The following is a 27270-nucleotide window of genomic DNA, read 5'->3' as shown; positions in this document are numbered from 1 at the left end:
AAAGTGATGCCTAAGATGACTGCTGGACATGAGGAAATCTACACCCCCAAAATTATTATTTTTTTAAAAAATCAGCAATTGCCAAAAGAAAAGTTTGCTGAGAGAGATAAACATCTGCATGCTCAGCAAAATCTTGATCAGTATGGATCATGTGACACTGCTGATCTCCCTATAAAATGCCCACTGTGGCTGAGGGCTATCATTCGCCTTCACCATGAGGGGAATAGTCCTAGCCCTCCTGTTCGCCCTTGTGGGTAAGTCGGCAATTGCTTTTACTATTATCCTTTTGCAGAATTCTGTAGAGTTTAGCAAAAGAAGAAGGTTATTTTCTGCTGTCAGTACTCACATTGTGACTTATTCAATTTCTCTCTTCTAGCGTGCCAGAAGATTCCATACAGTAAGTTCATCAGTAATCTAACCTTATTTTAAAATCATCATAGTACCTTTGTTGAAGTTGCATGATAGTCAACCACTTAGGGTAGGGTGGGAAGAGATTAGTTGAGTTTGTGTAGTGTAGTGTCTGAACTGCAAAATCTGGAAGTTCCTTGTTTAAGTATTGTTAAGTGACCCAAAATGCTTAAATCTTTCTGAGCCTCAGCCCTGAAATATGGGGAACAATAATTATGGCCTACCTTGAAGGCTTGTTGTAAGAATTACAAAATTAAATTATGAGAAGAGCTTGAAAATTATAGAGGGCTGTCTAAATTCTAAGCTTTATTAATTCATTCATTAATGATTTTTAAATGCACTTACATCTCACCCAAAGCTCAATATGAGTACGTTTTAAAGATACTGAAGGAAGTATGAAGTAATTTATGAATTAATAAGCAGAAGCAACAACTCACTGTTCAAAGGAAATTTCGTTTCCTATTGCAGTGTTATACTAAAGCCCAAAGAGGCTGACAAATACATAAATCACAGCTCTGCTAATTAAAACTTCTCTCTGTATTAATCAAGTGAAGTTTTAGTGTCATCATCACTGAGTAATTAATCTGATTGTTGGATGCAGTTTTAGTGGCAATACATTTATGAAACACAATGGGTGTAAATGAACCTTTGTGGATATATCTTTGTGGGTATAGATTTGAGCAGCGGAAAGCTTTTCCAGTAATGAATCCATTTTCCAGCATACACTTTACCTAAGCCACTCTAATAGCAAACTCAGATGGTAGGTGCCAAAAGAAATGGAGCTGAAAAAGGGCAATGCTCAGGGAAAGCGGTGTGTGAGAGAGTGTTATCAGCATGCTCAGGAAAACCCAGAGGTATTTTAAAGTGTGTTTTAAAGTGGGGGGTAGGGAGGAAGAAATCTCCAAACTGCATGCTCAGATGCCAGAGAATATTAAGTGTCGGTTGGAAAATAAATCTGGAATACCAGGAGGGAGGGGATATGGACTGCAGCAACCTGAAAAAGTGCATAGCTGGCTGGCTGGAATCCTGAACAGGAGTTCAGGAGTTCTGATAATAAACTGCATAGATAGATAGATAGATAGATAGATAGATAGATAGATAGATAGATAGATGATAGATAGATAGACAGAAAGATAGACAGAAAGATAGATGGATTAAAATGCTGTACTTTACTGAAACTGAATGCTGGAAGATTCAAGACAGAGTAGAAGAAAGTAATTATTCACACAGCACATAGTTAACCTCTGGAACTCACTCCCACTGGAGGTGACGATGGCTTTAAAACAGGATTTAAAACTTTCATGGAAGAGAGGGTTATTGGCAACTGCTAGCCGTAATGGCTATGCTCTGCCCCCACGATTTGCAGTTGTATGCTTCTGAATACCAGTTGCTGGAAATCACAGGAGACGAGAGTGCTGCTCTTCTGCTTGGGTTTTGCTTGCAAGTTTCCCACAGGCATTTGGTTGGCTACTGTGAGAACAGGATGCTGGAGTAGATGGGACAATGCCCCAATCCAGCAGACTCTTCTTGTGCTTGTATGTTTGTGCAGTTATACTCACATTAACCTATCTGATTTCTTTCCCTCAGAGGGCCAGACGCAAGAACCTGGTAAGTCTGAGAGGAATTTAAATCAACTGAAAATCTCCAGTTTAATTCCCACCCGGGTGTGTCTCCATCTGGAATATAGGGACAATTGTGCAGGCCAGTCTTAGATAGTTGTTGTAAGGATTGCAGGAAGATCATTTATGTGAACTGCTTTGAACACTATAAAGTGCTCCGCACTATTGATTCACAATACTAAATGTTTTTAATTCATGAATTTCTTTAACTGATAATCAATTACTGCAGCCAGTGTGGTGACAGAATAGGAACCAAAATGGGGCAACAGAGAAACAAGAGGGTGGTATTAAGTGTGTTTGGTGAACCCCTGAGGTTCCCAGAAGTACAAATTCTTTAAAACAAACAAACAAACAAACAAACAAACAAACAAACAAACAAAAACACATGCCTTAAAGCAGCCCCATGAGGCTTGGAATAGCTATGGAATGTTGGCTGCCATTTGAGGTGGTGGTGGGGAAACTACATAGGGAATGGAATGGAGTGAGGCAAAGAAGGGCATGGCTGGCTGACGAGAATCTTAGACAGGAACACTTCTATTAGAACATGAGGATACACCAAAACATTTTGTTTTAGGACCCACTTGTATATTTCACAGTGAAGTGGTTATGGTCTACTGTTATACACAATTTGTAACCTATCCAATTTCTTTTCCCAGGGCCTGAGACTGCCGAAATCAGTAAGTCTATCTATAACATGTCATAACACTGATTAACATGACTTTTAGGGCAGTTGACTACCCGAGGGAGGAATTAGTTGAGCTGGTATATTGCCAACAGTTTCAGTCCTATAGGTGGGGAAACTGTGGCCCTACAGATCTTCTTAGACCACAGGCTCATTATCTTGCCCATTGACCATTGATGTGTATTGAAGCCCAGCATCACCCCTGCTATTATACACACCTACCAATGGAAGTAAGCTCCATTGCACACAAGAGAATTTATGTATTTCTGAGTAGATAGCCATAGGATTGCACTGTGCAGCTGAGCTACAAATTTGAAAATTCCCACTGTATATCCTTAGGCGCACCACCCTATTTGCTCCTCAGCCATGAATCTATCTGCAATATGGGGATAATAATACTGACCAAATCAGTATTACAAAATAAACAACCTAAAGCGCTTTGAACGCTCAAGTCCTATCTAAACGTTGAACATTTTAGATTAATCATTTAATGACATTTAAATGCATCCACATCTCACCCAAAGCTCAGGATTGGAGACATTTTCAAGATGCTGAAGGAAGTATAAAGCAACAGTAGTAAGCGAAAGCAGCACTCATGCTTAAACGAAATGTTTTCTTGCCTGTTTCCTATTGCAGGGCAAAATTTTAAATTGCAGCCCTGAGAGCGAAACATCACCCTGCAATTAATCCATTAAAGTGTTAAATTAATCACAACATAGATTAAGCTGATTAAATCTTGACACCCTACTGGGTGTGCATATATGGAATACAGCAGGTGTAAATTGTTCTCTCTCTTATTTTTTGTAGAGCCACGCTTTGAACATGGGAAACGCTACCACTACAAGTATGTCGCCGACGTTGTCACCACAGTGCAAGGATATGAGATGGGAAGATCTGTTGTGAGACTGACTGGAGGGCTAGATATCTATGGAGGCGAACAGGAGAATATTCTCAAGGTAAGCATCATCATTATGCAGTTCCTTTAAATAGCCATCAGACTACAGAGCATCCCTTCTAGAATTCCTGATGCATTGCAAGCAAGGAGGTGCCATCTACCTTTCACTGTAAACTCCAGTACTCTCCACCCATCATGCAATCCTAAAATCAAATGTGTATCCAAAATAGAATCGGTGGGAGGGGAGAGGGTAGGTGATGTTCTTGATGAACCTTAAAGTAAATGTATGCTGAACTTTAAATTAACCTTAAGTTAAAGATTAAACATGAAAAAGTGAAGCAGCTGTTTACCAACAACAACATTTTAATTTTTTTTCAAACTTGGATTTCCTCAAATTTCTATTGTGGTGGCCCAGAGAAGGCAGCGATCAGAGGAATGAGGAGAGGTGAAATGAAGACAACTAGACCAGCCCTAGTATTGGGCGGAAGAGAGAGAGGCAGCTGCTTTGGGGTGTCATGAAAGGGCAGCAAATCATATTGACTAAATGTTCACATGGGACTAAAATCACCCATGGATTGCAAAGGGGAAAGCTAAGTTGGCTTTCATTTCACTTTTTGACAACACAACTGTTTAAAAAAAATAGTTGCGAACTTTTCACAGAATATTGTTTCTGGGGCTATAGTTCATAAAAGAGTTCCTATGCACATGTTTGCTTTATCTCTACTACATTATATAACAGTACACTGGGGAGCCAGTTTAATTACAAGGAAAGAAGGGGGAATTAAGTTAGCTCTTTATTTAGATCACTACACCAACATGGTGCAGTAGCTCAAGTGTTAGACTAGGAGTTAGGGGACCGGAGTTCAAATCCCCACTTAGCTGTGATGCTCACGGGGTGAACTCAGATCAGCCACAGTCCCTTAGCCTAATCTACCTCACAGGGTTGTTGTAAGGAGAACAACCATGTAGACCACCTTGAGCTACTCTGAGGAAAAGTGGGGTAAAAATGCAATAATAGTAAGAACAATACGTTTATCGCTTGAATATATTGAAGATATTATATGCAAAAGTATATCTAATGCAAAAAAAGAAAGACAGTATAATCATTTTTAGGGCATCCTGTTTGTATTTAAAACACGTTATTTGGTATAACATGAAAGGGCACGATGCAGCCGAAACTAATAATTGTTGCCCTGCAATCTGCACACACTTCAGTAGAGCTTACTTCTGAGTAGACGTGTATTAGATGGCACTCTTTATCTCTCCCGCTGAAGTCAGTTGGATTTACAGGTGCTTCGCTTCAGTTAGATTAAGACACTGTTCTTCGTTTCAGAATCAAAATGAAAAGCAATTTGTTTACTCTCTCATCTTTTTCCTCAGATTGCATCTCTGAAAGTTGAAGATGCTGTCGGAATCTTTCCGGGAGAGCCTCCATTTGCAGCACCCTCCAGGCAACCTGAATCACTTATTGCTTGCACCAAATATTCTTTCCTGTTTGGCTACGTCAATGGCAAGGTTCAGAACATCCGTGTGCCAAGAGACCCACCTCTGCCTTGTGTGAATCTTGTCAGAGGCTTCCTGAACGGATTTTCCATGTCAATTAAAAACCAGAAAGAGTATGAGCTACAAGAGGTTCGTTTCCTCCATGTACATTTAATATGCATTTGGACTCGTCTTTTCGAGCAGCTTTAGTTTACCTCAGTACTGAACTATCTCACTTTTTTTACTTTCCCCACTGTTTTCTGTTCCCCTGAATGACTCCTGTGGTTTTCTGCTTTTCTGTCTGGCCCTACCATTTGGTAGAGTGAGGCAGCTGCCTCAGGCAACAGTTGCTGCAGTAGCAAGGCCTTGGAGGGTGGAGCTATGTGGATCACATGGCCTGCCCTCTGCCCCTTATGTTAGCCTGCAGGCCTCAGGTGGACACTCGTCCTCCTGTCACCAGTGCTGAAACAAGCCAACCTGATCAGCACCTATATGTTGTAGGAGGAGCGAGGCAACATTTTGTTCACCTCAGGAAGCAAAATGTGTGATGCCACCCCTTTCCCATCTCACTCCAAGCCACCAAATTTCCCATTTCCACCTAGATAATTAGAAATGCTATTCAGTTAGATAGTTTCTCATTGAGTAATTGAATTTGCAATTGAGGTTTCCTGGACAATGCTATTTTTCTAGAAAAAGAAGTGCCAGAACTCATCACGAACACCTCCCTTGTTCTCTTGTAATGGCAATGGCGCCCACCTGAGAGGTGCCAGAACTGAGTTTCAGGGATTTCAGATGGTAGGGTTTGACTCCCACGGTTTGGGTTTCCCTCACCATGAAATCCACAGGCCTATGTCAGTGTTTGGGGCTTACTCAAATAACTGCAAGGCCTATTTCTATCTGGCTGTCTAAAATATCAATAAATAAATAACATGTGGTGTTTTAAAACAGAATAAATGAGATAAGTCATGCAGTTAGGTAATCTTATGCTCTGGAGACTTAATAGTCTAACCAGGGTGGGGGTCTACTTAGACAGTAAAGTGTATTAAAGTGTATTGATTCACTTATTTCATAATATGGTAAGCCAGCCTTCCTGATCATTCCATTGAGTGGGGCCCTGGATCTCTGCCCTCAAGTCCAGCCCCTTATGAAGCCACTAAATGAATGCTGTCATGGATGTGCATCTTGCCATTCATGGCTCATTATCTGTCATGGATGCTTTAGCTGAGATTCCTGTATTGCAGGAATTTGGACCAAAGGACCCTTGTGGTCCCTTCAAACTCTACAATTCTATGATTCTACAAAACACTCAGCTGTGGAAATTGTACATGCCTAACATTAGTTCCAGTGTCCTGGGATACACCCCACAAATTCCTTTGCATGCCTTCTTCCTCTCATTTAAAAAATAAAACCAACCCCCCCCCCCGAGTTTATCATGTGCCATTCTACAGAATGACTAAATCTATACTTGCAGGATGGAATTGGAGGTGAGTGCCACACAAGATACGTCATCCGAGATGACAGGAGGAGCAGCACAGTCCTCGTTTCTAGGACCAAAGACTCAAACAACTGCAGGAACAAAATGGAGCGCAGCATTGGAACGTTCTTCATCCACCGTAACCCCAACTGCCTGCTGGTAAGAATGTTGGAACGTGATTTGCTTACAAGCGAGGGTAACGTCCGCCTGAAAGCCATGCTAACTAGAGGCGCTTCCTTCTGTTCTATAGCAAAACAGGATGATTCAAGGGACTGAAGCTTTCACCTTCAAACTGAAATATAATCCCTCTGGAGCTGACGCTCAGATCTTGCAAGTCGATGCCGAACAAGTCTACCAGCTTTCTCCATTCAGTGGAGCTGAGGGTGCCGGAGTTATGAAAGCTACGTAAGTAACCATAGCTTAAATAATAACTTTTAAAAGAGTCTGCAAGTGAGCCATGGTTCCAGCTAGGCTATGCAAGAGTTGGTCTTAGTAGCAACCCAGTTGCTACTAAAAGCATTTGCAGCATTTGCAGCATTGCAAAATAAAAATAAAATAAAGAAAATCCTCCCAAATAATAGCTGCTGTTATCTGTCTGTAGGTAAAGGCTGTTCATGTCCACTTAACTGCTTTACACCAATGAAATATTAGTTTTAAAGTCCTGGGCCTGGAGACTATGGGCAGAATTAACCCAATGAGTTCTGACAGCATAAGCTGTGTGTAAGGACTTTCACCTAGGCAATGGGTTTTTCCCTACCTCTGTTCCTCACCCCATGCCCTTCCCATGCTCTCCTGTATCAGGGTATCCCCAGAACATTGAGCAGGAGAGGAGAGGGAGAGATAATTCCATCTGGCAAGCTGATGAAATTATGAAGCTGATGAAACGTTTAACATAGAACAACACGTTTTCTGCCATTCATTTGGAGGAAAGAGACAAATTAAGGCTGTTGAGTATTTTGCAAACTACAAATGGCAAAGGGAAAAACAAAAACAAAGGTTTTGTGTGCGAAATCAAATGCTTGCCGTTACATGGGGACAGGTGTCATTTGTGTGGTCTACGTTCTCTTGATTTCAGTATCCCCACAGACTTTAATAAATCAGACTTCCATTCAGGAGTAAATGAGGCATTGCACAGAGTGTAAATTAACAACAGAAGTTTGTTGTATGAGCACATGGAATGGAAGTCAGGCCTGCAAGCAGAAACAATCCAATCAAATATTTCCCCATCTTCCACTAGAGATACAATTCTGACTCAGTCTTGGTTACATTTCCATCAGCTTCCCCATATCTCCCAGTTGCCCTCCTCCTAATTTTCCCTGGGCCGATCTAGAAACTGCCTGGATGAGCAACAGCACAAATCACTGAATGGTACTTGTGGTTTTCTCTTCCCTTCCAGGCAAAGGCTCACACTGACTGAGGTGACAAATGAACATGCCCAACTGCCGCAGGTTCAGCTTCGGAATGTAAACATTCATTACGAGTTCCCAGAGGTTCTTCCCCAAATGCTTGTCAGAACCGGAGACGTTAAGCAACAGGTAGGGAATGTGTTGGCATATGGAATAGTTCTATGGTTCATAAAGCCGATAAGAGAGCAGTGTGCTTTTCTCCATCACAGTGAATATATTCTAGTTACTGTTTCCTTCTTGTTACAGATTGAAGAGCTATTGGTTGAGCTTGACCGCTTCCCACAAGACATCCGTGGAGACAATGCCCACAAGTACTTACAGCTTAGCCAGCTGCTTCGTTATTTGAATCTGGAAAATTTGCACCTTCTCTACAATAAGTTTTCGAACAAACCTAACGCCAGGTACGTTGGCTGACTAGCACATAAGACACAGCAGCATCATAGGCTTCAAACACACTAGCACCAAAACGTAGGTTCCCCCCCTCCCCTATCCTGAATCGTTCATGCTCATCATCAGCATGCTTCTTTCAATCTAGATTGATTCTAGATCCTGTTGTCCACAAGGGTGGAAGGACTCTGAACCAGTCAGTGTTTGCTGTGTAGTGAAGAATGAAGAATGAAATTTTCAGAATGTTCTTTTTCTGCTCACTGCAGGAATGCCTTCCTGATTGGAGTCGCCTCTGTTGGCACTATAGAATCACTGACATTCCTCAAAGAAAAAGTTGTCAAAGATGAACTGCACGATTTGGAATTGTACTGGACAATTTCCCTAGCCTTACACTCTGTCAAGCCTAACGTAGATAAAGCTGAAGAAATTGCTGACATGCTAATCGTAAGTACATGTAAAATTATAATTGAGTGTATCAGAATGAACAATGTGTTACATAGGAAATCACATTAGCTATAAAATCTACAGGAGAAAAAATTATCACAAAGTAACAAGAAGCTTCCTTCAAATTCTGGTTCATTGGAAATCTTTCTTTCACCCACAGAAAATGCTCCCCAAAATAAAGAATACCGGATCAGTTTGGCTTGTGAAGATTTTCTACCTGGGATATGGTACCACCGTCTACAAACAATGTGTTCATTCTCGCTCCTGCTCCAGCAAATTGCTTGAGGTATATGGTCCTTGTTCCAAGTTATTCCCCCCCCCCCCAATAAAAAGAAGAATGCCTTTCCCAGAGAGAAGGGAGAATTACACACCTCAAACTATTAATTTTGAAATCCCACCATAGCCAAAACGTACCTGCTCTGCACAGGGACTTGTTTAGCTTCCCACACAAAGATGTATAGTTTTCCTTGAGTGAATTTCGCCCTGTGCCTTTCAAGAAGGCCAGTTGTGTGCTTGTGAAACATTTGGGATCTTGGGTTAGCTTGTCAACAAAGAGTTCTTGCCTTTTTGGGGAGTTTTCTTTGTGTGAATGGACTGTTGGGCCCCTAAATTCTTTTCAGTGCCATCAGTGCCACGTTCCTGTACTTTTGCAATCAGCACTTAACATATTCTGAAACCATAGAGACACTTATAGGCGGTTCCAGTAATCTATGGTCCCTCTCAATCTCACTCTTCATCTGTTCCTCACTGAGCGAGGATAGTGACATGTACAACATTGATGGGGTTCTGAATGGAATTAAAAAGTGTTCATCTCATTTGTCTGCAGCCTCTGCACGACTTCCTAACTGATGCAACCAGGGAACACAATGAAAACAAAATTACTCTGGCTCTGAAAGCCATCGGCAATGCAGCTCAGCCAGCCAGCCTGAAGCTAGTGAGAACCGTGATTGATTCTAAAAGATATTCAGAATACATTCAAGCAGCTGCTGTTCAGACTATGGCGCGAATTGGCAAACAGGAACCTACAAAGGTAAGAAGAGCAAAGGAAAGTCACCTCGATATATTGATTGCAAAGTATTTGGCATCATGAAGCAGCTGAGATTTACTGCTGTCAATGGACTGCAAACTTACACAGTCACATCTGATAAAGATCTTTTTAAAACAGCAGCAGCAGCAACCCCTTTCTCAAAGCTATTTAAAACTCTCCCATACATTGTTTTCCTGTCTGTGAGTTGATCCCCAAGACAGATCCATTTAAATCTGAGCATTTGATTCATCCCTTCAATGCGCTCAACTGCTGCCAGGTAAATACTATTAGTTGATCCCCCACATGGTGTGCTTCTCTTTCTGTAGGTGCAAGGCATTCTCCTCCAGATCTTTGCAGACCCTTCATATAATGTGACCATCCGAATGATGGCTTGCATTGGCCTCTTCGAAACCAACCCTGCCATCCCAACAGTGACAGCTATTGCCAATGTCTTGCTCAAAGAGAACAATTTGCAATTGGTCAATTTTGCCTACTCTCACATGAAAGCTTGGTCAAATGTCAGGATCCCTCTGTACTACAGCCTGTAAGTCGATCTACAATCAGATCACCCTTCATGCAATAAATCTGTTGCTGCTATTCATTAGAGTTGGTTCTGGTCCTACTGCTAAACTGGTAACATTTCAGTGGGACTCAAGTTAGTAAGATTTATTGCAGCAGGTTTGCTCTAAGCATAACTAAATCTGGATCCAGTTCACTGTAATTGAGCTGTTTGTTCTGCCAAATGGGAAGTGCTTTCATTTTTATATGTGTTTTCGTAGTATTTTAATCATCAAATTCTCATTGAAGACCACCTTGGGATTTGTTGCGCAAAGAGCAGAACATGAATGCATTAAGTAGACAAGCAAACATGCATGTAGAGACTTTTACTATTACCTGCTGCTAATTTCAAACCTGTTTTATTTAGGTCTTCTGCGTGCAGTATGGCTCTTAAACTTCTGAACCCCAGACCCCTCCACCAGAGCAAGGTTTTATTTGTCAGTGGCTTCAGCAGTAAGTAGCAGACAACTGTTCATTTCCTGGCTTTTATCCAAACGAGCCACCATCTTTTGGATATCACAATCCGCTCCTTAGCACTTTGGAACTGAAAGCATCTATTCCAAAGGGCTCAATGATTTTAAAGACCCTTTAACATACTATGTTGGACATGGGCGTAGCAGGGGGTGGCAGATCCCCCCCCAATCAAGCAAATAAATAAAAATACTTAACTAGAAGTAGAAGTAAACCGAATATTTGAAACTGAAATTTCAAATATTCTGTTGTGTTGGCAGCAGTAACATCCTGTTGAATTTCACAAACGAAAAAACCATGGATGGTCACAAGTTTCTGCCAGGGAAAATCTTTCCAAGCAGTAGTAGCCAAGGGATCCCATTTTGATTCACAAGGATTAATAACACAGCAATGGCTCATTGTTGTCGCTTTTTCCACCGCAGGCAAACACAGAGCAGGATTCCTCGTGAAATGGTTTATGATCGAAAGCCCCCAAACAATGCTCCCTTCGACTATAATCTGGAAAACAGAAGTAAACTTTGCAGGTTCAACTATTCAGCCTCTAGAGGTTTGTGTTACATTTTATTCAGATCATTTCTAGGGGTTGGGAGATAGGGATGCTTGAGTGGTTTGTTTTGCTATCATTCCATGTTGCTCCATAGATGCTGAACGTTAGCAAACTGCTCTCAAAACTTTCCCTCTGTTTTTTGTTTTTTTTAAAGGTTAGAGTGAGAACTCAGGGCCTCAAGGAACTTCTCTGGAGGAACACACATCAGTTCGACAAATACCCTGCATATCAGAAGATAAAGGACACTGAAGCAAAAGTATGCATATTTCCAGATTCTCAATGTATTCGCCATAGGGGAATGATGGAGGAGGTCCTTGTCAGGGTGGTTACACTAGTGAAACCCTGGATTTGGTGCCACATTTCTCCACTTCAAATGGAGATCCACAGTGTGGCAAAGGCTGCAGTGAATAACCTGATTACCCATTCACAGCTAAATAAATTGAGCTGTTTCTGAGGGCATTGTAAAATCAAGGAAAGCTGTAAGCATTTGCAACGGGAGTGTATTGAGGGCTGCAGAATTAAATAGAAAAACCATTTCTGTTGCTCTTTATTTCCTTAAATTTACTTGAATAAACCCAGTATTGAATAACCCTCATGGGCTTGATTTTCAGCTGCCAGGATTCAAGGAGTTCTCTCGTGAGATTCCTGTGATATCTGCCTCTGTCAAAATGTTTGGTCAAGAACTGATCTTTATAACCACTGATGAAATGCAGGCATTTATGAAGGTATGGAAGTTTGTGTCCCCCCACCCTCAACATATTTATCAGCTTTGTCTCCTTGTCTTTTAACCTATTGCATCTTTGCCCTATAGAACATGCAGCAGCAAAGACAAGATCAGCTGCCCATGCTGCATAAGGTTATCGAAGGCCTTAAAAACATCAACCAACATTTTATGAAAGCTGTGATGCTAGATGTTCAGTACGTGGTTCCAACAGTTATCGGTCTGCCATTCCAAGCAAGAGCCAATAGCATCATTATGGCACACGGATTATTAAAGGGTAAGCTTGGAGATAATCAAATTTCACAATGGTTTGTTGGAAATCACATACGTTGGAGAAAATCACAGAGCATGACAGATTTGAGACCCAGGTTTTAGGGAACAGGCTTAATTACTTTGCTTCCCCCAGAAAATAATTGGAAGTGTCATTTCAGAAGGGTTGTGGGAATTGTGCCTCTGTGAGGGGCAAATGGCAGTTCCTGGGATCCTTTGGGGAAAACCATGCCTGTTGAACTGGTATAAACGTGCTTTAAATCTAAGGTGTGTGGATGTGATCTACTGCATTTCACACTAGTCTAATTTCAATGAAGTTACTTCCTATTTACTAAGGTGTAATGAGAGCACAACAAAGGTCTGTTTTTTGCTTCATCGAAGCATCATCTGTCATGCTCATGACAACTTAGTTAATAGCACCAGAGTACACTAACATCCCTGCCTGAGTTGTAAGCAGAAGAGCACTCTGTTTTTCTCTACAATGTTTCATCAGTTAATGGCCTATTTCTTTGATATACCAAATCATTAGCAAATATCTTTAAAAGCCCTATATTTACTAATGTAAATGGTTCAGTAGTAAATGGTTAAGAGAAACTTCATAGATGTTTGTCTATGTTTTGAGCATTTTTGTCTTCCTTTTGAGCATTTTTGTCTTCCTTTTGTCTCTCTAGCAAGGACAGAATTATCTCATGGTGATCTCAGAGAAGCCAATATCCACCTTCAAGTTGACAGCAAACTTGCGTAAGTAGATGAACATTATTAGATTGGAAAAATAAGGAAATGAGAGAAACGAAACGCACAGATTATTCCAGCATACTAAAATGTTCTCATTCTCATTGCCTTTTAGCCTCCAGGGCTACGGAATGATTTTCTGGGGAGTGAACACATACGACATGCAACACGGTTTGGAAATGAGAGCCCAGATCCGTACACAAGGCGTATTCAACATGAATGCCACAGTGGACATCAGAAACAAGAACTTCAAATTTGACATCGCCCCACCCCGTGATGATCAGTTTGAGTTGGCAATGGCAAGGTAGAGTGGCTATTTTATCATTTTTCTTGTTAGCTACTGCCCATAAAGGTTTTTCCTCATAAGTAAGGATACATACAACTTGACCATAGGGGATTTTTAGGTAAGAGCCAGACGCAAAATCAAGGCTTATATCATTCTCTGTTATTGGCTTCCCCAAAATCCTGCTTTGCGATATAATTCTCCATTTTGAGGGAGGATTAGTATGAATATATGAAGTTGCCTAAATTGAGTCAGGCCATAAGCTTAACTTGCCCAGTGTCATTTCCTATGACTAGCAATTAAGGTTTTAGACAGAAATGTGCCCCCGTCGTGCAGCCGAAACCATCTTTTAACCAAGTCAAGAATCCAAAATTGAACGCCGGCATCCTGTATCTTCAGGGTCAGCCTCTTACTTCTCAGCTAGTCTCTCTCCTCTTGCTATGTTCCTAGCACAAATGAGTTCTTTTTTGATATGCCCGGCTTCATATTTGCATGTTGAAAAGTTTTCATTGCATATCCACACAGTCATGAGGCACATACTGTTGCAAGATACATACATTCTGAGAAGAAGGCTTCAGTACTTCCCGAAAGACCTGAAATAGATATTTTGGATGGAGATTTCGACTCAGAAAAAGGCAACATTAAGGTAAATTGTGTGTGTGTGCAGATGTGTTCTGTGGTAAATGCCATTATACCCTGTCCTTGTATTTAGCTGATTGTGGTTCAGATATGTCGTCTTTTTCTTCTTCTATAACTCTCCTTTTATTTAGTTAGTATTGTTTAGAAATCTGGGGGAAATTGTCCTTGTGTATTTAGCGAAATTAGATTCTTTCTTGAAAGCGCTTGGACACTATGGATATTCACAGGTAAAAGTCAAATGATGGTGGCTCCATGCTAAGTTTACAACTAATACAGACATGCCTTTTGCAAAAGTTAACGTGCCATGGTAAAGATGTAAATTATTAGCTAAAGGCTAAAGGTGTCACCTCAGCAGAGAAATCTTGAGTCATCGTATGAGTTTTAACTCATTAATTAATCAATTTAATTATGGATCAAAGCAATAGTTCTGAAGAAGAAGAAATGCTTTTCTTTCCCATAATTTATATCCACAGGTGATATTTTATAAAAGGTACTACCCACACTCATGAGATGGGCTTATAGGAATAATAATAATAATAATAACAGTAATAGTAATATAATAATAATAAAATGTTTCCAGAGCCCTCCTAGAACACACACACACACACCCCTCAGATTCCACAGGGTTGGGTTTTTTAAAATTATTATTGTATGGTGCCCATTTCTGGTTTTGGCGTATGTTACTGTGCCGGGATACATTTCTAAATACTGACAAGCCTCTGTTCAATTCAGCAATCAAGCGATTCCTACAAATATAAGCCCACTTGCATATGGGTGCCTTGGTGCATGACTCAGTTGTGTTTGAAGACCATCAAGAAAACAAAAGACATGCCCAAAGTGACTTCTTGGTTGCACTACCTGTGTGAAGAACATCAAGTGGAGCTTCTCTATGTACAAGGTATTATCATATGACCAAGACATTCTGTTTGTAAGCACCCACAAGTTTGCCTTCCACTTCTAACGTTTATGCACGCTTTCTAATCTATACAGCTGTTCCTCTGGAGAAGATTCAAGGCGAGTTCCAACTAGGCTCTGGAGCACTGAGGACGAAAAGGGATGTAAGAGCTTCTGAAGCAGCAAAGGTATGTAAATGACACTTGATCTTAAGTTGTCACTTCTACTGTCCAAACTAAATATTTCTGTGGAACAATCTATAGAGGGGGGCTATGTTGGGACTGCGCCATTTTAAAGGGTCGAAGCTGTCCACGTAAGAATCATGGGGTATGAGGTGCTGGAGATGAAATGTATTTCTGAACAAATGAGCACCTCTGTTTTGCCCACCTCCTCTTCTCTGCAGCGACTAACATAGCTATGCATGTGTTATAACAAATACAGCCAGTTGAACAGCTATTATTATTTGCCCCTTGTTAAGGAAAGCAAGCGAATGATGTCATGATGTATATATATTTAACCGAGGTGTTTCTTTGCTTTCCTCTGAATCACGCTGCAGCGTGGAGACAAAACGCAGAAGGATGCAAGGGATGCCAAAGGCCACGATGATGAGCATTACACAAAATCGGATCGTTTCCCATCTCCACCACCCGGTTCTACTAAAAAATGGCCCAGCAAAAAGGGCAGCAGTAGCAGCAGCAGCAGCAGCAGTGACAGCAGCAGTGACAGCAGCAGCAGCAGTGATAGCAGCAGCAGTGGCAGCAGCAGCAGCGACAGCAGTGACACCAGCAGCAGCGACAGCAGCAGCAGCAGCAGCGATAGCAGCAACAGTGACATCAAAAATAAACATCCCCGTAAAACCAAGTATTCTCCGCAGAGAAAGTCCAGAGACAGTTCTTCCAGCAGCAGTGGCAGCAGTGACAGCAGTGACAGCAGCAGCAGCGACAGCAGCGACAGCAGTGACAGCAGCAGCAGTGACAGCAGTGACAGTAGCAGCAGCAGCAGCAGCAGCAGCAGTGACAGCAGTGACAGCAGCAGCAGCAGCAGCAGCAGTGATAGCAGTGACAGCAGCAGCAGTGACAGCAGTGACAGCAGCAGTGACAGCAGCAGCAGCAGCAGCGACAGCAGTGACAGCAGTGACAGCAGTGATAGCAGTGACAGCAGTGACAGCAGCAGTAGCAGCAGCAGCAGTGACAGCAGTGACAGCAGTGACAGCAGCAGCGACAGCAGCGACAGCAGCAGCAGCAGCAGCAGCAGTGAAAGCTCTGACATTTCCCAGGAAAAGGTAACTATTTTGTCACTGCTCTCAGTCGAATTCATGAATGTGGTTGGAATACAGCCATAGCCACCACATTTGAAAGGAAAGAGAAAGCAAGCAGCACTGCTTCATGGGCGCCAGCATGTCTGGCTAGGGCAGGCAGCAACTGGCACACCAGACCAAGCAGTCACTGTTCTTACTCTGAGGCCGGGCCACATGGGGAGAGGTCTCATATAGACTGTTCCCAAGTCACCCCCAAATCCGCCAAAGTCTCCTGTGACGTCAAAAAGATTGAAAGGAGACTTTGGTGAAGCTTAATGATGCTTGAGGTGACTTTTCTGTGGTGGCAACAGGGGTGAAGGTGCCGACAGGTTCTGCCTCAGGTGACAAAACAAGCTGGGCTGGCTGTTTCTAGCTAATATTCCTACAGAAAAGGCTTGGATTTTGCTAATTATGTTAATGTATATCCACTTTCTCTGACAATATTTCCGAGAGGTTGATATTCAGAAGCACCCACTATTGAATTTTTTTAAACCAACATTGTTCATGGGGTTAAATCTTTCATGTTATCTTTTTAAAGTTTTGTTATTCTGTGTTGGTGCCACTGAAAAAAGCAATCCCTTTTCTTGAAAACTCTTAAACTTTCTTCTTTTCTCAGGGAAGGCATTCCAAACTTCTTCAATATTCTTTCCTGTCAGTGAAACAGCAGGTAAGATTTTTGGTTTTTTGTTTTTAGTTATGGGGTGACTTAGAAGGCAGATTGCACACACAGAGAGAAAGGGAAGTCAGAAATGCACCATTAGAGCATTTGTACTAGCAGCAATACAGTTTTTTAAAAAATATTGTTACAAAAGTTGGGTGCCATCCCCACTTTCTGCTGAGCGGTAGCAAGATTATTGGTGTGTGTGTGTGTGTGTCCGGGCACTCACCCAGGGTCTGCTTTCCTATGGAGAACTGAGACACGGCGGAGACTGTTGTAGCTTTAAGAAATATGGTTTATTCACCTATTTACATCTCCTGTCTGCATGGAGGGAGTAAAGAACTTATAGCATCGTCGTTTCAAGAGGGGCTTTGTCCCCCACAGCAGTGCAGCCCTGGAGCCCAAAGCATCTCTCCCTGCCAGCCTTCAGCCAGCCTGCCCAACAGGGATGCCATGTCTTTTCTCTTCCTTCTTTTTCCCGGCATACCTTGCTCAAGACTCTCTTTTCCTGTCACCTCAAACTCATACCCCATCACCATGGCAACCCAAGCCCAGGCTCTCAGATGGGCCATCAACCCCCTTTGTCATGTTAATGCCTCTATCCCAGGTGAGGCCCTGGCTTGGAAAGAAATATTAGCCTGTAGTTTTCCACTGACCTCAAATCTTCCCTTCAATACTCCAAATAATCAAAACCACAATTTCTAGGGGTTTTTTGGGGGGGGTCACCCCCATTCCATAACACCACCCTTTCTATTCCCATTACACCATTTCTCCCAAATTGTCCGCGCCATTTTCTTGCAAAGCCAGATGACGATATTCTCAGCCCGCTGGACTGCTGATTTCTCGTTATCGTTATGACTAGTATTTTAAAATTGCTCTGCAGTTGAAATCCCGCCCTTTCCCTTGTGAGGTGATGGTGTAATCTTCTGGGTGAAGGAGTGCTTGGTGACTTTTTCAGCATTACTGATACTCATCCCCCACCCTCACACTCCCACCATCTTTGTTAAAATGCATAGGGTGGTATAGTCCGAAACAATTTCGTGATGGAGACCAGGAGATAACGATTATATACTTTTACAGCGTTTAACACCCACAAGGAAACTGTAGAGGCTGGTCCATTGTGGCGAATGGAGCCCTGCCACACTGCCTCACTTGCATCCAGTACAGGAGGAGGCCCTGACTGCCAACTTTATCCTTCTTTGTTGCAATGTCACCCTTTTAGAACACAGCAGGGAACATGGGGGTGGGACTAGAATGAGTTGGCTCTGCTTGTCACTGGCTCCGTCTCCACCTATCATTGGCCTCTCCACCTTTCCCTCTGCCAGTCGCTGCTGCAAAGAAAACTGCCTTCATCACTGTTTAATCTGGGACTAACTTTAAATCTTGACGATGCTTTTTCTTTTCATTTTTTTAGCAAAGACAACAGCAAAGTAGCTCCTCCTCCAGCTCCAGCAGCTCCTCTAGCTCCAGCAATGAAGAATACACAAAAGGCTCTTCGGTCAGTATCCCTTTGGAAAATGGCAAGGCTGGTGGAAATTTACAAGCTGGGCATAGTTGGAATAAATTGGAAAATATATTAATCACTTATAGCTTATTTGGGTTTTTATATACTTAATTATCTTTTGATGTATTCATTGCCTTTTGACTCAGTAGGGACATCAAGGTAGTTCTTGGTAAAATATGGCTTAGATTAAAATTAAAATACAAAAAACCCCCAGTAATAAATTAGTATCTAGACTGAGTAGGCTAGAGCAGAACAGATATCTGTTATGATGAGGCTGCCTCAATGAGCCATTTCTGAAAGGGCCAAAGAAATAACTTAATCATCCTTCTAAAGGTTTCAGAAGAGACTCAATTGACTTTCCCCAACATTTTATTTATTCGATTTATATATCGTCTTTTATCAAAAGATGGCAGGGCATTGTACAACATTAAGAACACATTTTACGGAGCACAATAATAAAAACTCAGTAAACAGCATAATAATAAAATAATCATAATAACGCACACCCCTGCCCCAGCTTTAACAACCCGTATATTATTTAATGGCCAAAGGCCTGGGTAAAGAGGAAAGGCTAAGGGCATGTAATAATGGTGCCAGGCGAGCCTCTTAGGGGAGAGTATTCCACAAATGGGGAGCCACTACAGAGAAGGCTCTCCCAGACCTTACGTGGAGGAGGTACACATAGAAGGGCCTCAGATGATGAACGCAGAGTCTGGGACAGTTTATATGGGGAGAGGCAGTCCTTGAGGTATTGCGGTCCTGAGGTGTTTGAGGCTTTATAGGTCAGAACCAGAATTTTGAATTGGGTCCAGAATTACTAATTGGCAGCCAGTGCAGTTGGGCCACAATCGGTGTAATAAACCATCTTGTCTCAGTGAGCAACCTGGCCACTGAATTCAGCACTAGCTGAAGCTTCTGAACCGTCTTCAGAGGCAGCCCTGCGTTTAACACTTTGCAGTAATCCGATCTAGAGGTTATGGAGCCACTGGCATCTGTCGAGTAGATGATACTAATAGGTCTGAGTAATTTCTTTGACTAGACGAACAGTCTAAATAATTTTGTTTTCCTTCTTTTTTGGTCCCAGGAAAAAGTAGCATCCTTTGCTGTCAAATGCCTCACTCGCAATAAGAGACAATACGGAATCGTCGGCGACGTTTATCACGGCTCCTCCATGCTGAAAGTGACAATAAGAAACATCACACGGCCAAGCAAGCCAGTTGTCTGCTTCCAAAGCATAATGGTCACCCCTCACAAGCTCAGGGTGAGTCTCTTCAAAGCGTGTCGACTCCTCACAGAGCATTCAATCCAAATGCTAATGCTGCTTTTTAACAAAAATGTGCTGTACTCTGCCACTTAGACCACTCTAGAAGCAGGCTGGGATTGCAAAGACTACCAGGTCGCTGCAGAAGTCGAGACGGGTTGGTTTGCTAAAAGGCCAGCAGTTCAGTTCAAGGCTAAACACAAAAGGCTTCCTGCAGTAGTGACGACCTTTGTGGAACAGTGAGTAGATGCGCATCTTCAAATGATTCACTTATGACATCCCTGCTAAGTGTATTGCAGCCAAGCATATGGGTGTGTTTACTGTGGCCAAAAAGGAGATGTCCAGTTTTAATCTAAATCCCATCTCAGACATGTTGCTGGAAGCTGCCCAAAGTGGCTGGGAAAACCCAGCCCGATGGATGGGGTATAAATATTATTATACTTTTTTTTTTGAAGGCCTGGGACATAGAAAGTGGGGTGTGAATACCTGCTGAAGAGGAACAGCCTTCAAAAAGCTGTTAGCTTTTCTTCACAAACTGCCAGTTTTGGGGCAGAAGCCTAATCAGGCCTATGGACAATTGCTACTTATCATCCCTTTATGTCTTTCTGGAGATAAAAAATGGGAGACATTTAGCCCCAGCAAGTCTCCTAGTTGCTGTTGATATGAAGACATTCCCTGGAAAGCTCAACCAAGTAGTTGCCATAGTTTCCATCTCAGGACAGGCAGCTATCTCTGAGTACATTGGAAAAGGGCAAACAAAGAGAAGGGGTGACAAAGACTCAGTCCCTCGCCTCTTTGGCCTGCCTTACACTTATTTCGTTTAGTGTGGTGTGCAGCAATCTGGGATAAAACCATCCTTGCCTATCAAGTCAGTCACAATCCAGAGCCTACATTTCTGGAAGATTTCTGTGGGAAAGTCCCCCCCCCCCCCCCCCGTTTGAAGAACAAAAACACAATCCTCAGCACCAAATGTAAATCAGGCTTGTAATTTCCAGGACCCCTGCCTGCCCACCCTGCTGCCTAAATCAACTTCAAATTTATCAACATGCCCTGAAGCCTGAATTTGCCTTGTGGTGGGTCATTTGTGATGGTTTTATGTTAGTCCTGAAGGCTGTTTGAATGAGACTGCTATAGTTGTAGTTGTTGTTGTTGTTTAGCTTCTTTTCACATCTAAGACAGTCTTATATGGCCAAGATTCATCACCTCTCAGTTTTTTATTCTTAAACACCTAAATTTTATGTCCACTACATTCTTATTTCTGCTTATTTTGCCCGGTCATTATTACTGTTAATTTTTTCTTCATATATGTACCCCCATGCTTAGAATTACTGCTAATCACACCTTTTATGTTACTACAGCCAATTAAGAAACATTTTCTTTTTTTTTTTAAAGAATAACTACAGTGATTCCTGGAGCTGCTTACATGATGGGCTACTCATACAAAGTTCAAAGAAATCCCTCTCAAGAGGTTACACTGGTTATAGCTCTAACTGATCCTAGAAGCTACGCTGTGATCATGAGGACACCCACTGTGAGTTACAGATGACATTATTTGAGATATGACAGGTGTGAAAGTATTATTTCGAATGAAATTCAGGGGTGTACATGTCCACCATTTTTATGACCCTTTGTTTTTTGGATCTGGGACCATGATTAAGCGGGATAGCTGGCGGCATTTATAATGTGTCACCAGAGGTGAAATTCTTGACCATTTTAAGATGACCTCTGGTTGTTGTTCCCAGAATTGATTTTAGGAAAGCCTTGTATACTAGTCTTCCTGTGTGCACTTAGTACATATCCATTTGTCCCCAAAGTGTACATTTAAAGTTGTTCAGCTATTAACTTCTGAGATACAATGCAATACAAGTTATTGGGCCAGTATGATTTTAGTTGACCAATCATACAAAGAGGAAGGAATACTTGAGGATGAAGTGAGAAATTATTCATGTATAATGATGTTGCTGAACTGTGTGCGAACAACGTAAGGGTTCGACATGTGAACCGCCCTGAGATTTACGGATGAAAGGCGGTATACAATTTAATAAATATTAATAATAAAATAACACATCCTTGTGCCTGTTTGAAGAACAAAGAGAAAGACAACAAAACCAATTTCTAATTTGTTTTCCTATTCCTTTCCAGGTGACCATCTATGCTGAAGACTGTATGATTCCGTTTTCACTGCCTATTGGCGACTCTAACCAACCTTCAAAACTCTGGGATGTTCCATCAGTGATACTTGCTAGTCAGAATGGTCAGTAGCTAAACCATTCCCATAGCATCAAATAATAATAATAATAATAATAATAATAATAATAATAATAATAATTTTTTTTAGCGAATCAGTTTCTTTGAATGCCTCTACGTATTTTTCTATACAATTATCTCAGATTATTGTGAATGCAGAAAAGAAACAGTGAAAGCTGCAAGATCCAGTTTTCTCAGTATTTATTTCTTAGCTGGGGTAAAATGTACCAAGACTTCTTGCATATTCACCATAGTTCCATAATTTTAAATCCTATTTCAGAGGCCTTTTACTTAAAACCCAGTCCACTGCCAGCTAATTCAAATCTATCACTTAACAAGATTTGTCCTGGGCGATGTTCAAACGATCAAAAACCAAAATCTTTCTGCTAAAATCATATACAAAATGTAGGGTTTCCGGGCAGAAATCAGCAACATTTCTGGGAAAATCCGGACGTATGGCCACCCATGTTGGCAGTGTTGTTTTTGCTGATTTTCCTGAAAAAACATCAATTTTCTTTTGCGATTTGCCAAAAAATGGCCAAAAACTTTGGCCAAAAAAAGCTCTGAATTTTTGAAATATGGCAACCCTAACAAAATGCCCATGCTATTCTCCAAGCTCATTATCTCCTTGGCCAATATGTTGGTTATTGATTGCTTCCATGATGTACATAATATTTAAAAAATGTTTTTCCCCCCTCTCTCTTACTCATATTTATTTCTCTGTTATCAGGTGTCTGCAAAATCGATGGTCAAAAGATCACAACCTTCACTGGACAAAACTTTGACAAAAGATTGCCTCCAGATTGTTTCATGACTTTGTTACAAGACTGTACCTGTGACAAGAAGTTTATGGTGCTGATAAAATATGAATCTAATAATGCAAACAACATCCTACTCAAATTAACCATCGCTGGCAGGTAAGTACTCTTAACCACAGTATCTTTGCACTAATCCAATCCAGTCACAGGGTGAAAGGAAAAAGTTTCAGCTTCCAAAAGAAAAAGAAGAAAGTGCATGTTTAACGGTTTGTTGTAAAATATTTTAACCCTACTCTTCTTTCAAAAGAAACCATAATAGCTTGCATCAAGATAAATCAACATTAAAGCAAAAAACAAAAACAAATACATAATACATTGTTTTATTTCAGCCATGTAAATAAATCATACTGGGCATCTGAAAACATTCAGTGTAGGGGTTGGGTGGGCCTTCAAAGGGAGAGCTTTTCACAAGACTGGTGTCATTACTAACCCCACTCCTTATGTGCTTCAGCTGGTGATGGAATCCAAAGCTGAATCTCACATGTTGACTTGAAGGTGCCAAGTGGCTAATTTGGGCAGTATTAACACTTCTGGAATATATGCAGTCTGTTCAAGCCTTTTATCTATTGCTCCCTTGGTTCTCTATGTTTTCCTCTTAACGCTGTAAACAAAAAATTCTCTAGCTTCCCAGATAAGCTTACTTGCTTTTCAAGAATTAAAACAATGACAGATCACAGGACAGGACAGGGAGTGATATTCTAACTAAGAATCATAGCTAGCAGAATGCAACTTTAGTTTTAAATGAATCTGGTGAGCTTAGAATTGGGTTTGGGGTTTGGATGAAATTAATATCTGGAAAGAAAAAAACATTAAAGGATGCACAGTAGCAGATTCAATTATTTTGTTCCTTTAATGATAGTACTTTGATAAGAGAAAAATATAATATAAACTATTTTATTGGAAGTAATTGAAACTCATTGAGAGAGAATTAATTAATTTCTTCTCCCCCCCCCCCTTTTTTAAACAAGTGAAATTACCCTCAAGAATCGCAATGGAAAGAACATAGTAGAAATTGATGGTTCTGTAACACCAATGGCACGTCTCCCAGTCAGACATGAAGGTATGTAAATGTATTTTTACAAATTAAGTCATCTGTTGTCTCAAGGTGGCAGGCAAAGAAAGAAAGAAAACACCAGTATAAAACCAGCATGAAATAAATACTGGATGAGTGTTTATTGTTCCTGCAATTCAGGGCTAGGACGTTGTATTTACACGGATCAACATGCACAAAAAACAGAATAATAATGTATACTCTCACTTTAAACTATACTGAAAAAAATAATGGAGGCATTGATGAACAGGAATTTTCAGTTGAACAGGATCAGTAGTTTAATCTGAAGAATATTTTATTTTATATGTTTACCCAATTCTCAATGGATTCATCAATTTGTCTTTTCTTTAACTTACAGAGTTTACCGTTAAATCAGACCGCAAAGGTGACGAAATTGTACTTTCTTCATTGTTTGGGATTCACGAGCTGATCTACAGTGGACGTAATGTTCAGGTATTTTTCTTCTGCAGCTAATGCTTTCAAGGTCAAGCAAAACAAAACCTGTGCTTGCCTATCAGATCATCAAAGTACATTGCCCTCTTCAGCTAATAATGATAATGCTCACAGTCTCAGACTCCGCTACTCTTCGAATCAATAAAACATAACTGGGATGTTCCCAGTGCCTTTCTGATAAGCAGTGGCTGGAAGAACAGATGTGTGAAGTTATAATCATCAATGCCAGTTTTAAGTCTCTCCAGTCTCCAATATAACTTTAAACTTTAAAGTGAATTATTTCCCTCTAGCTACTGAATGTGTCACTAATGCAGTTATGGAATTAACACAGAGAGGGTAGAGAAATCCCCATTAGGACCCTGTGTGGATCTAGTAGACTTGGAATTTGAAACATGCTCCCCTTTGCTGTATATTATATTTTCACTGCTTGCTTTGGCAGAATGAGCCAAATTCTTATTGTCAACTCAATCCCAACTACTTCCCCCCTCTTTTTTCCTCTCTTCATAAAGGTAACCGTTACTCCCACTATCGGATATACCTGTGGTCTTTGTGAAGTATATGGTGGAAATGCAGAAAAATTACGAACACCAAGTGGCTACTCAGCTAAAGATCCAGAGAGCTTTGCTCAGTCCTGGCTGGTCCCCGATGAATGTGGTGGAGGTAGGTAGAGTCTGATAGTTTGTTGTAATTATGACTAAGGTAGCTAGGTCTGGGTTTGAAGGGATCATGCAGAATTTAGCCCTTCCTCCATCAGTAAGCTTTGGTGGACTTAACCTGGCTGCAGCAGTGGAGGGCAGCAACAGGCAGTTGGGTCTAGCTGCCATTTTAATTTCCCATAATGCCCCAGAGCAATGCCAGATCCGAGACAATGTGGAAAATGTAAACGTGGCTAAAACCAGCTGCACATCATTGCTCAAAGCAATAGGATAACAACAACAGCAACAATAAATGAGGTAGGCAACTGTGGTGGGGTGTCCACAGCTGCCCAAGGTTGCCAGTCAGATAGTCATCGAAAAGGAATAGAAACTTTCAACCTTTGAATTAAATTGTTCGAATCCCATATACCTGCTAAGCGACAAGCATCAAGATGGTGACTCTATAAATGTTGCTTTTCTTGTTGGGTTATGAAGCCCAGTTCATTGTTTTGTTGGACTTTATCACTGTTAAATATGGAATTATGCTGTAGAACCTCTGGCTTTTTTAGTTGTTTTTTAAAAAAACCAATGTCTTAAAAGGTTTGTGCTTAATCTGTTGCAGCCTGCAAACTGAAACACTCAACTAGGAGACTTGAGAAACCAATCCGGATTGGAGAAGAAGATATGCAATGTATTTCTACTCTGCCCGTGTTGAGCTGTAAGGACAAGTGCAGACCCACCACAACGACTCAGGTGTCTTCCAGCTTCCACTGTCTCTCAGCTGGTAAGTCCATGTAACGTCTACTGGTTTGGACTACACACTAAAATTACACTAGTCATGCTTTAATTTTGCAGAATGGCATTTTGCTACCTTTCTGCATGTCCCCGGGGTTTAAAACATCTTTCCTTTAGAGAAAGAAAGGAGCAGCAAGGAGCCTGATTTTATTGGAGTTCAGAATGCTATAACAGCAAGCCTAGGCTCATAGTTTTTTGCTTCTATGAAAGATTAGGCTTTCGCTTGTAGCGTATTTAAAGCACCTGAAACTCTCTGGCATCAGTAAGCACTGTAAATAAATTTTCTTTTTCTACTTTCATAGATTGCCAGATTGGTGTATAACATATGCTTTTATATTAATAATTGGTTAAACACGGGCTTGCATTAATAAAAGTTTATTCACTATAGTCATAATAATGAAAATTGCTCATCAACGGCATCTCTAAGGAAGTTTACTCAGATATAAGTCCCACGGAGTATATCTAGCATTGTAGCCTGTACTGGAAACATGATTTGAAATGAATTTGCCCCATATGAAGCACATTAGTGAGTGAAACTATACATGGGAGATGCAGGGGAACAATAATGCTCTCTTCCCTCCCAAGAGTTCATTGGCAGTGCCTTTTGAAAATAGCAATGCTAGAGCAAAGGTTTTTTCTTTTGAAAGTTGTGGCTGGGAGACTCCAGCTAAGCCTTCAGGTGTAGGTATAAGAAGCACCATTCGTTTTGCAAAAGTTTAATCCTTTTCACGTTTTTTTACTTCTTTCCTTTTGTTTCTAGGGGCAACCTTGCCAACTGATCTGGTTTCCCTCGCTGCAAAATCAGAAGACCTGGTTTCCTCTGTTGAAGCCCACGTAACATGCAGTTGTGCTGAAGAACAATGTGAAGCATAACTTTCCTACTGAACAGATTAGAAGCCCGTAATACCGTTTACTGTGGGAGGCCAGTATGTTAATTCTAGGCAGCCACACAGACGTTAATTGAAAAAGCACTGCTGAGCCATCTGAAGCCAAGTCATAACCCTGCAGAAGCAAAGGCAATTATGAATGAAATGGATGAGTTTCTAATAAACACTTGCATTCAGAAAAATAAAGTGGTGGTTTCTTCCTTTCGTTAGTTATGCAAAAAGGTGACATGATATGTTTGTAAGCATGAATGAATGATTGGAAATTTGGGTACTGTGACTGTGTTTTAATTTTTTAATAGTAAAGAGGCAGGAGGAAATATTCTTTTCCAATTAATTTTTATTGAATTTCATTTTTTTTTAAAAAAACCAAATTAACATCAAGTTTAATATCAAATTGAATACATAATTTAAAAGTTGACTTCCCACCCTTCTTCCATGGTAGGAAAAGTGTTAAATACATCAAAATAAAAGGATCAATTTCTGTCCCATCAGGAAGCATGGTACAGGACTATACCTTTTTATAAACATTATATGCAACCAAGAATGAAAAATTATCTTATCAGAATTCCTGGGTGTTTGTTTGCTGGAAGTAAGATTAGCACCCAAAACTGTGTGCCAAAATTATCTGTGGGCCTGTAAGCATGTGTAATGATGCAATTACATGTTTTGTATATTTATTCACATAAGAAATATAAATCAAAATTCCCACGACACTTCACAGGTAA

General features: G+C 40.9%; 1 protein-coding gene across 1 annotated transcript; it reads left to right on the top strand.

Annotated features, from left to right (window-relative positions):
- Positions 1-214: 214 nt before the first annotated feature.
- LOC308479543 (vitellogenin-2-like) lies at positions 215-26683 on the top strand (the record flags this gene model as incomplete). The annotated part of the gene is made up of 37 exons (XM_081010247.1): positions 215-254; positions 377-397; positions 1996-2016; positions 2684-2704; positions 3517-3665; positions 4985-5236; positions 6558-6719; positions 6811-6965; positions 7957-8095; positions 8213-8367; positions 8620-8797; positions 8958-9083; positions 9624-9827; positions 10151-10368; positions 10750-10835; positions 11276-11400; positions 11555-11656; positions 12012-12125; positions 12212-12398; positions 13063-13132; positions 13239-13427; positions 13932-14052; positions 14778-14943; positions 15036-15127; positions 15496-16221; positions 16853-16903; positions 18309-18392; positions 19483-19659; positions 19756-19898; positions 21052-21190; positions 21802-21913; positions 22637-22823; positions 23693-23784; positions 24134-24228; positions 24738-24888; positions 25486-25647; positions 26419-26683. 37 exons carry the CDS (start codon positions 215-217, stop codon positions 26529-26531), a joined length of 5325 nt encoding a protein of 1774 aa, XP_080866373.1. The 3' UTR covers positions 26532-26683.
- Positions 26684-27270: the final 587 nt, after the last annotated feature.

This window comes from Podarcis pityusensis (assembly GCF_964106645.2).
Source record: "Podarcis pityusensis genome assembly, chromosome: 6".
NCBI lineage: Eukaryota > Metazoa > Chordata > Lepidosauria > Squamata > Lacertidae > Podarcis > Podarcis pityusensis.
Note: the sequence above shows the minus strand (reverse complement) of the source record. Positions and strands in the feature narration are given on the sequence as shown.